Genomic DNA, 14371 nt, shown 5'->3' on the forward strand with positions numbered 1-14371 from the left:
TGTGAATGGGCGACCAGTGTAGATTTTTCCTCTTGGGCGTGACTATTGGAGTTCCTATCCGATGTGAAATGTTCGGTTTTAGCCTTAACTACTGTCTGGAAATGCGAATTGAATAAAGCCTTTTTTTACTAGCAAATGGTTCACATAATTACTACCACAAGCGAGATTGAACACGCGAACCTAAAAAATAAATTTGGAAAAAGTAACTTATAATATATATATATATATATATATATATATATATATAAAATCTTTGGACCCATTTTACATAAAAGTAAATTTTGTCACATGTAACATGTGTAATAAAAAGGTTGATTTAATAAGGGAAAGGAGGAGGATATTTGAAATTATTCTATATATGCAAGCCTTGGCAGGAAAATAAATAAATGTGTGGTAAATATTAGAATTTAATATTTTATATGGGAGGGAAAGAAAGAGCTTTTGGAGATGGCCGAGGGGGAATGCCCATGAGAAAAGTACAACCAAAAAGGTCTTCTGCCGACCGACCAACGAAGCAAGCAAGCAAAGCAAGCTTCCCAACTTTTCTCATTTATTTCTAAGAAGTCACACCATGACTTTTTGGTGTGATTGTGTCCCCTCGTGATTTCATTAAACCGTTCTTTTTGTGATCCTCAAGCATGCATACATCGTGCACTGCCTAAATGGGAGAGCCTGTCTTGCTGTCGGGGATTGGACTGTTACCTTTTTAATATGACAGTGGTTGGTGGGTCAAACATCCTTTTTGAATGAATTGTTTAGGGTTAATTTAATTTAATTATTATTATTATTATTATTATTATTTTATATCCACACAAAAGAGGAAGAGGAAGAGTTTGAATTAGTAATCTTTGTTTCATGAGGTGTAATTCACAGTCAATTGAGCTATCTCTTAAGGGGTGTTTGGCAAATGGGATGGCCTAAACACTGTAGTTGATGTAGATTGATGTGAAAAAAAGTAAGAATGTTTGGTATAAAAAAAATGAAAAAGTGGTATGGAAAAGTGAAAAAATTTTGTTTTGTAGTGATTTTTTTATTTGAATAATAATAAAAAGTGAATGATTTGATATTAAAAGTGAAAAAGTTAGAATGTTTTGATATTAATTTTTTTGGGAAATTGTGATGAACAGTGTTTAGCCCATCCCCATCCCCATTACCAAACAAACCCTTAAAGACGTTAAATACATTTTTGTCCATGTAGTTTAACAACTTTATTTTTATTTCTTAGTGTTTAATTTTTATCACAAGAGGTATTTTGGGTTTACATAAAAGCAAAGATATACTTTCGTTCAAAATTTGATGAAAAGTTACGTCAATAACGCTATTAAAAAATTGATATGTGTCAATATATTAATTAAAAATATAAAAAATATATATATAAAAAAGAATAAAAAAAAGAAAGAGAAAGTGGTGAAAGGGGTGACTCAAGCCAGCTAGCTAGCTAGGTCACGTGGCTCATGGGGTGGCAGGTTATGCTGGAAAAGCTGCATAATTTCATAGCACATTATTCATGTTCTGGAAAAGTTGCAGTAAAATGAGCCTTGAAAGCTGTGATTTGTTTTTTGATAGGTAGCCACGCCCAGTGGGGTTGAAGGGGACCAGTATCCACGGCAATTTTTAAGAAATTGCCATGCAACAATTTTGATATGTAAGGTCAGCAACACGCCGTACGTCTTCTTTCATATACTTTTGTTTTTTTTTTAACATCTCTTTCAAAGACAAGACCTTAGTAACATGGCATATTTCTGGCCTTACAAATGAAAATTGCTGCCACGGCAATTTCTTAGAAATTGCTGCGGATCCTCATCCGGTTGGTTGAAAGTGGCACAACCCTTGGGACTTGGGATGAACACTTCTCCGCATTGCAACTGGCATTTGGTTTTTAATATTGGGCACGAGTGCAAAATTGGTTCTAGTAGTTGGCTTAAGTTATAAATTATTTTTTATAATACAAAAAATAATATATAGGTCTATGTAGTTGACTTAAATTATAAATCACTCTTAAGTTGTATAAAAAAAAAAATTGTAGGTCCTCTAAGCTAAAATAACAGTTTACTTCATAAAATCAATTTTTGTTAAAAGTAACTTTTGGACTCACGATAACTTTTGGCTTGTGCTGGTCTATGTAACATGTGTCAGGCACCAGATATGGTGATGTTGAGTTAAAAATAAGTTATACTCTCAAAAGAAAGAAAGAAGAGAAATGCTAGGAGTATTAACTCTTTTACTAATAGATAGGTACTAACATGATGTGAAGCTTATTTATTAGAGATGGTCAAAACAATTAATAAATAAAAATGCTATGAATAGCAATAAATAAGCTCCACATCATGTTAGTACACATCTGTTAGTAAAAGAGTTAGTACTCCTAGCATTTCTCAAGAAAGAATACTTCTTTTAAACAAATTAATGTTCGTACAAGTATCAAGTATGCAATCTATGATCCCCTTTGTCCTTCAACAGACATCATGGAATATGAATTTCCCATTAATGAAACCTTCTTTTATAAACTGAGAACACCTTTACAGTCCAATCTTTTAACCTAAAAATGCTTATTCATAGTCCTAATCCTAAGGAGTACTTGACACTTTCACTGTTTCAGGTTTGGGTTATTGAATCAAGTACTATTAATATGGAAGATGACAGTTTACATCCACGGGAAACAGACCCTCTTCATTTCAAATGAAATTGAGAGTATCCATTTAGTGCATTCAAGAGGACAAATTTGTTTAAAAAATTTGCTCCTTAAAAAATAAGGACAATATTACCCTCATAAATGCACTAAATAGATACTCTCCATTTCAAATGAAATGGAGAGAATCATTTTCCGTTTGCAAAAAGGAGAACAAAGAAGGATCAAAGTGTACTGCCCGTAGTTTAGCGGGGAGCCACTTTGATGCCCAAACCAGAAAAATATTTCAAGAGATGAAGTAAGTTAGAAAAATGGGAGTGTTTGGCTAGAACATAATTAACTTCTTAGCAATTTCCTCCTCCTTATGTAGTGTCGTTTGAAGAGTAGGTTTGGGGCTCAACATAATATGATTTTGTGACCCCGCTCCCTTAGGTCATGTTTCCATCATGTCTATGGTTGTAAGATAATCCAGGTGGTAAGAGCTAAGGTACTGTATGAGTAGTCCCTATTGGTCCTTTCTTGTGTTGGCTCCTCCCTAATATATTTAGCCTGGTTGTCCTAGTTAATTTAGGCTTGGTCGGCCTTAGTATCATCAAGTTTGGCCCGCTCAATATGGTTTTTTGCCTAGCCTCCTAACGACTCTTGTTGGCATTAGATCTACTTTAAGGCTATATCAAAGGTGGGCTAGTTTAACTTGATAAGACTATAACACATTAATTATGATGATTTATCTTAATCATGTGAAGTAGAGCCCCCGAATTGATGTGTTTGGTGCAGATACATAGCATTGAATTAGACCATGTGAGATGTCATTCTTTTATAACACTGTCAAAAAAAATAAAACTCACGAGTACTTATAACATTGATTCTAAATCATAAGAGGATTGTGAACTCAGATGTAACGTGAAATTACTTTGACACACTTAAGAGTGAGATCTTCGACGATTAAAATCTCAATGTATTGGGTTATCAAGTGTAGCATTATGGAAACATAACTCTTAAAAAAGAAATCCAAATCATTTGAGTAAATCAAATTTATAAGGCATATCCCCTTGAGATATATTTAATAGAATTAATTATTCTTAGTTTTTGACTTTAGCCTTTTAGTAGGAGTTACTAAAATAGTTATGTACATGGTGAAATCCAGAGATAAGAAAAATAATTAAATGATTAAATTGGGTATTCAAAGATAAGATGTAGTGAATTAAAGCAACAATCATTTTATGAATTTAATTCACTAAGAAATATTTCATGGAGGAGTCCAATATAAAATAAAGGAATTAATTGAATAATCAAAAATAAATAATTAGAATGAGATTATAATTGTTTAGTGAAATCAATTATAATTAATAATATTGTATGACAAGTCATAATATGACGTGTCATAAAATTATTGGAGCTAATTTTTTTTTTCCTTTAGGTCACTCTTCAAGCTGATGTAAATTAACCTGATGACACAAGTTTTCTAGAACATATACTCCTTGGCGGTGTATGACACAAGAGGAGGCTAGGGTTTTAAAAACCCTAGTGGCCATGTTGTTAGTGGTATGGATTGTAGGCTACATTTCTACCATCTTCCATAAGCCTACATGTGCATATAAATATGGATTTAGTGAAAGCATATCTTAGATGCACTCACAGACACTATGAATTGAGAGATCACTCCCTAAGTCATATTCATTCATTGAAAAGAAAGAAGATCCAAAAGTTCTAAAAAGACAGTCGTATTCTAGAGAAAGGATGAAGAAAACAAAATTCAACCTTGTTTTCTAGTGCTAGCCAATAGCCATGATACCCTTGTATATGCTTCTTCTTTGCCACTGGTCCACTGTTGAAATGTTTTGGTAAGAAAAGCCACTGCTGTAAAACCTTCCTCCTATTTGTCCATTTTGATATCTGGTTGGGTGAAAATTGTCTACTTTTGGACGTTTGGCAAGCATGCTCAAGAGGAATAATGATGTCGGTTGAATAGGGAAAGTAGGTGTTTTCTTTTTCTTTTCTTTTTTCATCAAGAGGGTAAAAAACCTCTCCCTTGTAACATTTTAAAGTGACTTTTTAATATATTATTATGAGTCCATACATATTGTACCGTCCTCGCTATGGTTTCTCTATGGTTTCTCTTAGAGGAAAACTAGGCTTTAGGGAGTAGTCACTTTACTTTTTTTTAAGTACTCTTCAAAATATTAGGAAAAATTTTACTTTATACTCTTGAATTATTGCGTGTTTTGACAAGTACCCTAAATTTCAAAACCTCTTAATTTAAATTCTTGAACTTTCAATTGCAGTCAATTTGAACCCATCTGTCAGATTTAGCCGTTAACTTTTAATGGCAATACTTAAAAAGGCTAAAATATCTATGATTTTCCCTTTTTTTTAAAAAAAAATATTAGAATTAAGAGTAAATTTGAAATTTTATAAAAAAAGTTAAGGGTATAAACGTTATTGTCTCACTTTTAATGTTTAAAATCTGACGGCAGAGTTCAAATTGACTATAATTGAAAGTTCAGGAGTTCAAATTGAGAGGTTTTAAAGTTTTAAAAACTTGTCAAAACGTACAGTAATTTAAGGATCTAAAGTGAAGCTTTTCCAAAATATTATTATGGTTAGCAAGTAAAGTGACTCATAATAATATATTAATATACAAGGAATTGACGATGATGCCCACCCTTGAAACATATCATGTAGGCATAAGTTGCATAACTTTACTTTTTAAGTAAAGAGACTCATAATAATATATTAATATAGATGGAATTGACTATGATGCCCTCCCTTGAAACATATCATGTAGGCATATGTATATAATAGGCAAAAAGAAAGAAAAAGAAATGAATTGTTTATAACATAGATTAACTTAACTGAAAAAGTGGTTTTGAAATGAGGGGGCAGTTGGGAGTGGGAGTGGACGAGGGGTACCTTCTTAAAGAGGATGAGAAAGGTATCCACTTTGTTTCCTTTCCCTTCTACTTTGCCTCACGCTCCCACTTCTCCACCAATAGAGAATTATTATTCTTCAAATTAAATAATTAAATTAAATAAAGATAACGAGAACCCACTCATTATTAAGTATTAACTTTTTAAAAAGAAAAGACAGTCCAATTTCGAAGCCTCCAGGACCAAAACCACCCCCAATGCCCATGGCCATTGCGAATGCCACCAAGCGCAGAAAGCAGATGGATCACAATCACCGCAATCCCTCTCAGTCTCTGCTTCCAGGGCTTCCCGACCACATCGCCCACCTCTGCCTTTCCCTTCTCCACCCTTCTTCTCTCTACTCCGTCTGCCGCTCATGGCGTCGCCTTATCTACTCTCCTTCCTTCCCTCCTTTCCTCTCTTTATACGCTCTTTTATCTTCTTCTTCATCGCCGGATTCAATCCACTTCTTCACCTTCGACCCCATCTCATCCAATTGGCATCGTCTTCCTCCCCCGCCACCTGATCCGCCGCTCCGCGTCCTCCTCCGCCACCCATCTTTCTTATCCCGGAGCCTCCCCGTTCAATCGGTCTCCGTCGCCGGCAACCTCGTGCTCCTGGCCGCCACCACCCATAACTTCGCCCCCGCGCTCTCCCACCCTCTGATTTTTAACCCGCTCTACAAAACGTGGGCCTTCGGCCCGCCACTCGCCACGCCGCGCCGGTGGTGCGCAGCGGGCGCGGCGGGCGGCGCGGTTTACGTGGCGAGCGGGATGGGGTCCCAGTTCTCCATCGGTACGGCAAAGTCCGTGGAGAAGTGGGAGTTGGGAGAGGAGCGGAGTTGGGAGTGGGAGGGGAAGAGCGGGCTTAGAGATGGGCGGTTCAGCAGAGAAGCGATTGATGCGGTGGGGTGGAGAGGGAAGCTTTGTATGGTGAATGTGAAAGGCGATGCTGCGAAAGAAGGGCTGGTTTACGACGTGGAGAAGGACGTGTGGGAGGAGATGCCGGAGGGCATGATCGGCGGGTGGAGAGGGCCGGTGGCGGCCATGGACGAGGAAGTGATGTACACTTTGCACGAGCGCAAGGGCGCTCTGAGAAAGTATGACCCGGAGAGGGATGCGTGGGAGGGGATTGTGGAGTCGGAGAGGCTGAGAGGGGCGCAGCAGATGTCCGCCGCCGGCGGAAAAGTGTGCGTCGTTTGCGGTGGCGGTAATGGGATTGTGGTGGTGGATGTGATGGCGTCGCTGGGAAGATTGTGGGTGGTGGATTTGCCGGCGGGATTTGAAGCCGTGGCGGTTCATATCTTGCCCAGGATGAGCCGGCCGGACTTTGGATTTCCAGCCACAGAATGATTTTTATTTTATTTTTTAATGTTTCTTGTGAATTTGGGATGTGTTGTTATTAATATTATTTATTTCTTTGAATTTTGTGGACCACGGAAACTTGAAAGCGAAAATTTGTCGGTTTCTGCCAAAGGCATATCCTAGCAGTCAAGTGGGTAAACTGGAAAGTTCAATGTACCCACTACTAGCAAATGAAGTGGTTGAGCTGTCCGGAGAGCTATAAATTGGATTATATTAAACATAATAACGGAAAGGTTGGGAAAGCGATTTTTATTTTTAGTTTGAATAACTTTTTTTTTCAGCTATCTCGGTTTTAATGTTTTTTTTTTTTTTTTTTTTCTTTAAGTTTTAAAACATGATAAACCTAATAATTCACATATGGAAAAACACCGAATCACTACTTTTGTTAGTTTTTGTCCATCCCAATTAACAACAATTTACGTCATCTGCTCTTATATCGCGACCCGTGTCTTAAAAATAAAATAAATAATAATAAGAAAATTGAAAATTTATGGTGGCCAGCCACCTATAGAATTTTATTATTATTATTATTATTATTATTATTTTATTTTTATTTTTGGGACACGCGTTGCGATATAAGAGCAAATGATGTGGATTGCTGTTAATTGGGATGGATGGAAACTAACAGAGGTAGTGATTCTGTCTTTTTCCATATCTGAGGTACTAAATTTGTCATGTTTTAAAACCTATGGAAAAAAAATAAAAACATTAAAATTCATGTACGAAAAAAGTTATTAACTCTTATTTTAATGATTTTTGTAAGCGTGGTGAAATGTGATGATATCAGGATTTGAAAGAATGTTTGTAACGCCATGATGATGATGATGTTCAACAGCCAATGGCAGTGGGTCAAGTAAAGAACGGGTATAAGAACAATTCAATTATTCATTTATTTTAATTCTTGTAAGAGAAGCAGAAAAGTGATGAGAAAAAGATGATGTTTACGACGAGTAATGCTATAAGTCTTCCTAAAGTCTTTCTCGAGTCATCCCAAATATGATGTGCTTTTAAAATCACAAATAGATCAAAATTCAATACATCATATCTCAAATTTAACGGTAATTTTAAAAGCCACATTATATTTGGGAGGACTCTAAGATGACTTTAAGAGAACTTATAACATTACTCGTTTGCGGCGGATGATGAAATGGGAAAATAATTTAAGAGTGTCAGTGTCAGTGCAAACGGTAAAAATACGGCGGTTAGAAGTTGTCGTGTGAATAATAGCAAGCATAGAGAATGAAGGCCCAATAGCCAAATCAAAATTAATTTGGGTTATAGACGTTTTTGGTATGTGTGGTTTGACGAGATATCAAATGGACCACTCGATTTCAAAAATTATCAAAGATGATATTTTCATCCAATTATTTAACAGCGTATTGTGTTAATGCCTACCAAAATGTGACACACCTTTCATACGCCTCATCATCATGTAGTCTATTCAGGAAGGTCTAAGCCGCGTCACTAACACTTGAAACAATTTTTTTCCTAATTGAACTACCCTACCTTTCTCCCACAAATTTCTCAAGCACATTCAAACCCTAGGTTTTCCCCCAAAACTATGGAAGACTTGGTTTCATCCAATCTTCCGTTCGAATAACAAGGCATAAAATCATGCTGAGACATTATAATGATGATAATAATAATATTATATCTTGTCACATGCAAACAAGTCATAGCTACTTTTCTATGTGGTCTATTCATTCTCTTAACCCTCTTAGAGTGACGTTTGCGCTTTCTATGGAACATATGGTACAACATCGGTGCCCAAGTGAGGTACAATAGCCAACTATCACTAGTAGTCCGACCCGGTTTAACCCCAGATGATCCACACCACTAGTAATACCGCAAGTTATGACTGTCATCCGTACATGGCTCCGCTAGTCACTCTTGCCAATCAATCCAAGGCAAACAAAGTAAATATAAACTTTGGACCATAGGGTTAAAGCTCATATAATGGCATGCACATGCTCTAGATGCTTCACACATTTTTTTTTCCATGGAATCCATGTTTATCATTCCATTTTACATTCATGCATTATAAAACTCACACGATCCATCATTCATTTTTCAAACAGCCATGTACACAAACAAAGCTCACATTGTTATACAAAATGTTTCATCTCATGAGTATGAAGCATGCACGTTTAATAGTAAAAATAGATAAGCTATAAAGCTTTGATAAAAGTTTTCACTTGAGTTTTCAAAAAATCCTCTTAGTAATAGTCCTCAAATCCTTAATGTTGTATTATGACTTGAATTACTCAAGTCAATTTGTATGGCCCACCACTATTCCTTATTATCTAGGATTGTTTTTCTCTCGTGTGTTTTCATCTCTCCAAGTTGGTGTTGGAATTCACTTTTTCAACCTAAGTGAATTTCTAGTCCAAGTATGGTTTGGACTTTGTTTTAGCCGATGTGCAGTACTTCAACTTGGATTTGGAGTCTAACCGACATTGATCTTCTATAAAAGAGACTATTCTTTACAAATTTGAAGGGGGAGAAAAATTAAAAGCCGTGCATCTCATTAGGATTTAATTTTCTCACTTTGTTGTGCCATTTTTTTTCTTGATTTTTTTTTTCTCTCTCTTTTGTGTGAGAGTGAGATTTAGGTGTATTGAGGCTTTGGGTTTTAAGTGATTTTCCCCTCGTTATCTTTGTACTCTATCTTTTGATAGTGAATTTCCTCCGAATTGTCTCTGCTAGTGGATGTAGGCTTGTTAAGCCGAACTACTTAAATATTAGTGTCTTGTGTGATTGATCTATTTTATATTATGTTCTTTTCTGCTTCTTTGGGATCATAAATTTAGTTTCGTGCACAACACTTAAATATTGTCTCCTACAAAAGGCTCTACTATTAGTCACATGTCTAGGCTAGAACACCCTAAAAATCCTAAAACTCGGATTTATAGGCATTTTGCTAGCTGATTGATCAATTGTTCTTGGCAACGTTTCCAAGGAAACGATCGATCATTGCTCAAGACGTTCGATCATTCATTGGGAAGAAACTCTAAAAACTCAAAAAGGTCCTACCTTCAAACTAATCAGTCATTTTGCTCAGATTGGTCGTTCAAAAGAATCGTTCTACACATGAAATCTTCACAAGTATCCAAAATCCAATTTTGCCCCCTTTTAGGACTTAGGGCTAACTCCAAACAAACTTTGGCCAAATTAGAGTACCCTTAACCCTAATCTCATAACAGGGTGCAGCATGCTTAGCCACGAGCTAGCTGGACAACAAAGTACCTTGCTTGGTCATGAGCCGACGAGGAATAAGTCCCATGTTGCACGCTAGGCACCTTGCTTGGTCATGAGTGGACAAGGCACCAAAGACCTTGCTCGGTCACGCGCCAACAAGGATTAAGTCCCATGCCTCAAACTAGGTGCCCTGCTCAGTGAAGAGCTGATAGGGCACTAAAGACCTCTCTCGGTCATGAGCCAACAAAGATTAACTTTGTGACATTCCACATTGCCTTGGCATGGATAAGATGATGTGCTTATATGGAATATATTCTCTCTAAATGGTATGAGGCCTTTTGGGGGTAAACACAATAATAAAACTGTGCAAAACGGACAATATCATACCACTTGGAGTATGGGTGTTACATATGGTATCAGAGCCATAACCCAATCTCAGATGGGGTCCCACATTACCTGGACATGGAAAAAATTATGTATTTATATGGAACATACTCTCTCTAAATAGTATGAAGCCTTTTGGGGGTAAACACAAAAATAAAATCGTGCAGGCTCCACCCAAAGCGAACAATATCAAACCAATTGGAGTAAGGATGTTACAAACTCCCACTCCACGTGCTCCACAACTTGATTGGTCAAGAGCCGACAGGGCACTGAAGACTTCGCTCATCATGAGTCAACCAACATTAAGTCCCACCCTACTATTGGGATAATAACGAAAAAATATCCTCTCTATTTCAAATTAAATAGAGAGTATTCATTTAATACATTTAAGTTAGCAATATTGTAAAAAGAAAAAAAAAAAAAAAAAAAAAAAAGTTAGCAATATTGTCCTTATTTTTTTAGGGGCAAATTTTGTGGACAAGTTTGTCCTCCTACTAAATGTATTAAATGGATACTCTTCATTTCATTTGAAATGGAGAGGATTCATTTCCGATAATAACTCAATGTAGGACCCAAATGCCTGACCATGGACTAGCTCATTTCCAAGATGGTCCTAGGCCAAAACTTTCAAATTTCCTTTGCCCAATTTTTACGCAAAAGGGCATTAGGGGGTTCTGTTGGGCCTATCAGTCTTGCCCCATAGCAGCTCGAATACCCTGCCTATTCAGTATAGGGCCCAAGCTTGAAGCCCCTTTAATATAAAAGATTCACTAAAATAGCCAACTACATGAAAATAATTAGATGGCTCTTAGCCTGCCACGTTGGTAAGAATTTGGAAGCATATTTAGCAAGCCCCTCATTTTATAAACCGACACTCTCTCCAAAAACAACTCGTACAAACTACAAAGGTATTCTCTCACTCTAAAACTCTCCATTTGGTTTCTCTCTTTAAAGTAAAAGACTAATTTAACCATCCGAGTGTCCACGATCTTCTCACAAACTCTAATGACTATTTTCTCTATTATGCATAAGCTCGATCATTAATTCGGCTGTTTGAAAAATTGTTCTTACACAAACTAAACACTAAAAAACTAAGTTAAAAAATAAAACTGTTTGGTTTTCATGTTTTATTCACTTCAAATAAGAAATATATAAATTTACCATTAAATACGTGAAATGCATGTAGATCTCATATAATTAATAGTAAATTTTTATAATAAAAAAATAACAAAAAAATGAATTTGTATTACTTTCAGAAGAAGAAAAAAAAAAAAAAAACTCACTCACAAAAGCACTCAGGGCATAGCGGTGCACGTGGCAAGACTGGGTAGGAAAGGAAAAACCAAAGCCGATTAGCGCAGAGACAGATCATGGAAGACGAGGAAAGTGGGTCCCACCGCGACACACAAAAAGCATTCCGTGACTTCCGACTTCGTTCCAGTCAGCGGATTAGTCTGATCGGAGGCGAGCCCCAGAGAGAGAGAGAAGAAGAAGAAGAAGATGACGAGGGGAAAACAGAAAATCGAAGCGCAGAAACGAAATGCGGAGAAGAATCAGAAGTCAAAGGGGTCTCAGCTCGAGGCCAGAGCTGTTGCCCTCAAAGTCAGTTGCCCAATCTGTAAGGTATCCTCTCAATTTCTTTTTCTTTTCCTCGTGCATTCTCAAACCCACTTCTAATTCCCTTTCTTTTTCTAATTTCTCTTTTAATCATATAATTTAGTGTTCTTCGAGTTGGCAGATCTGGCTTAAAATCTTATGGAGATTATCATTGTTAATCAATTACTATGCTATGTTTGTTATGTTGGGACTTTCATGATGAATTTGGTAGATTGATTGAGATGGGGTTGTCTTCCAAAGTAAATAGGTCGTTTATTGTTTTCATTCACGGATGGAAAATTACTTTAGGATCATAAATAGTCATCACAAAAGGGAAAGTAAAGTAATCAACTTGGCGGCAGCTACGACCTTGCTTGTTGATTAAGAAAATGACCTCTGGAAGGTAGGATTAATAGACAATCGTGGGTCATTAGCGCAGCCTATCTTTTGTTTGACATGCAGATTTTGTATAATAGACATATGTTTGTGTTTTTTGTTTTCTGCCGCATATGGAGATTGAAATTGGCACTTGGGGTTATTGTGCTTTTTCTTTAGGGAAAGTTGTTTAATATGGTATTAATAAAGCCATGCATCTTTCTTGTTCATCAAAGCGTGCTTATTGGTGATTCCTGTAGCATAATTGGGTAAAAAAGTAGCTTTGTCCGGCTAGCTGCGATGCTAAGCATTGTAGCTCAACAATGCATAAATAAACTAATAAAAAAATTAATCTTATTCCCTCTCTTATTTAAAGATTGTGAAAGTGGATAGCTAAAATAGAGAATGTGATGTAGTGCTTTGGAAAAGTGGATAGCTAAAATAACTTATCAAAAAAAGTGGATAGCTAAAATAGAAAAAGATGATTCGTTAGCAAAAATTTGTTGAGCCGGATATGAATACTCTCATAAAATTTAAGGAAATTAAACGAGTGCACTTGTTTCACATTTCACTAATTTCATCAATGCTTAAGACCTAATCTTCGGGGAATCCTCCTCCGAATCTGAAGAAGATGTCACTCCATCATGTTACAAAAGTCCTAAACAATAGGTTTTATCAGATAATGATTCATCAAAAAGGTAATGAAGGATATGCATTTGCTCTTTCTGACACCGGAAAATGATTCATCGAAATCAGAACAAAGCAGGTAGACCAAAAAAGCTTACATAATTCAGGGAATCAAAACTCAGAATAAGCTCTTTTGACCAATTGACATGTTTTGTTGCCAGAGGAGGATATCTTAGAAAGCATTCTGTTCTATGAATGGACTTCCGGCCACAAAATGAAACACTTGTAATCTGCCAAAGTAATCCTTACCATGGAATCTAAGAGCATGTGAGGTAGAGAGAGACCTTCCTTATGTTCTCTTGTTTCACCTCTCTTTCCCATCAATTCTTTTCAAGGAAGCTAGCTCAAGACCCTCTAGCTAATCAAGACAACTGGCTAGCGAAGTATGCTTTCCTTCCTTCAGTTCAAGATTTTTGTGAAGTTTAAACTCAACAAGAAAATTACATCTAGTTCATGCAAACAAGTTAAGCAACTTTGATTTTGTAGTCCTTGCTTTCTATGAATTGCTTTTTTCTTCTTTTTATGTTTTAAGGGGTCGGATGCATCGGTATGTCCTCTAAAAACGTGTGATAATTGGGTTTTTTAGTGGCATCTTTGTGAGGGCATCTGTAATTGTTTGTTTTAGTATTAACTTTTTTAAGTGGTTGGAAATGCCCACCTGTCCACGAATATGCTTACATATTGGGAAGTTGAGTAGTGCACATAGGGAGTTGGTGGTTTATAAAGACACTCATAGATGCTAAGTTCTACGTAACTTACTTATTAGGTGAAACTGAGCTTTATAATTTATATAGGGAGGCTCCAAATTGACTAGTCCTTTTGGGGTGATGGCACAGATGTAGTTAACACTTTTCCCTGGGTTGTTACAGATGAAGTGTTCTGGGATGTGGAAATTGAAAGCAAATAGAAACTAAGATCTGATTTTTTATTTTACCTGCACCTTTATCATGACTTTCTTTGAAAGAAAAAATGGAACACTAAAAAGAGACCCCGTGATCTTCTTCAAATTCAGTTATCCTTGGCAAGATTTGCTTCCAAGAGATAGATTTGTGGTAATCCTCACCACCCTCACAAAATCAGGCTTGCAATATTTCCACCTAGGACTACACTATAATCGTCGACATATGGTGTTGATCTTGGCTATTGTTGCCCCTCCTTAGGCATGAAGAGAAGAAGGGGGTAAGGGGGAGGGTGGGAAATGTCAATGGTGTCACTAAAATCATTGTCT

At 36.6% G+C, this 14371-nt stretch overlaps 1 protein-coding gene across 1 annotated transcript; it reads left to right on the top strand.

Moving 5' to 3' along the window:
• Window positions 1-5677: 5677 nt before the first annotated feature.
• LOC132176013 (F-box/kelch-repeat protein SKIP25) lies at window positions 5678-6963 on the top strand. Its single transcript, XM_059588115.1, has one exon. The coding sequence runs from the start codon at window positions 5758-5760 to the stop codon at window positions 6889-6891; it is 1134 nt and encodes a 377-aa protein (XP_059444098.1). The 5' UTR covers window positions 5678-5757; the 3' UTR covers window positions 6892-6963.
• Window positions 6964-14371: the final 7408 nt, after the last annotated feature.

The sequence above is a fragment of the Corylus avellana genome, chromosome ca3 (assembly GCF_901000735.1).
Source record: "Corylus avellana chromosome ca3, CavTom2PMs-1.0".
In the NCBI taxonomy this organism is placed as follows: Eukaryota; Viridiplantae; Streptophyta; class Magnoliopsida; order Fagales; family Betulaceae; genus Corylus; species Corylus avellana.

What these genes read in the sequence shown, in the direction of transcription:
- LOC132176013 (XM_059588115.1), top strand. Translation starts at nt 5,758, where the DNA reads ATGCCCATGGCCATTGCGAATGCCACCAAGCGCAGAAAGCAGATGGAT.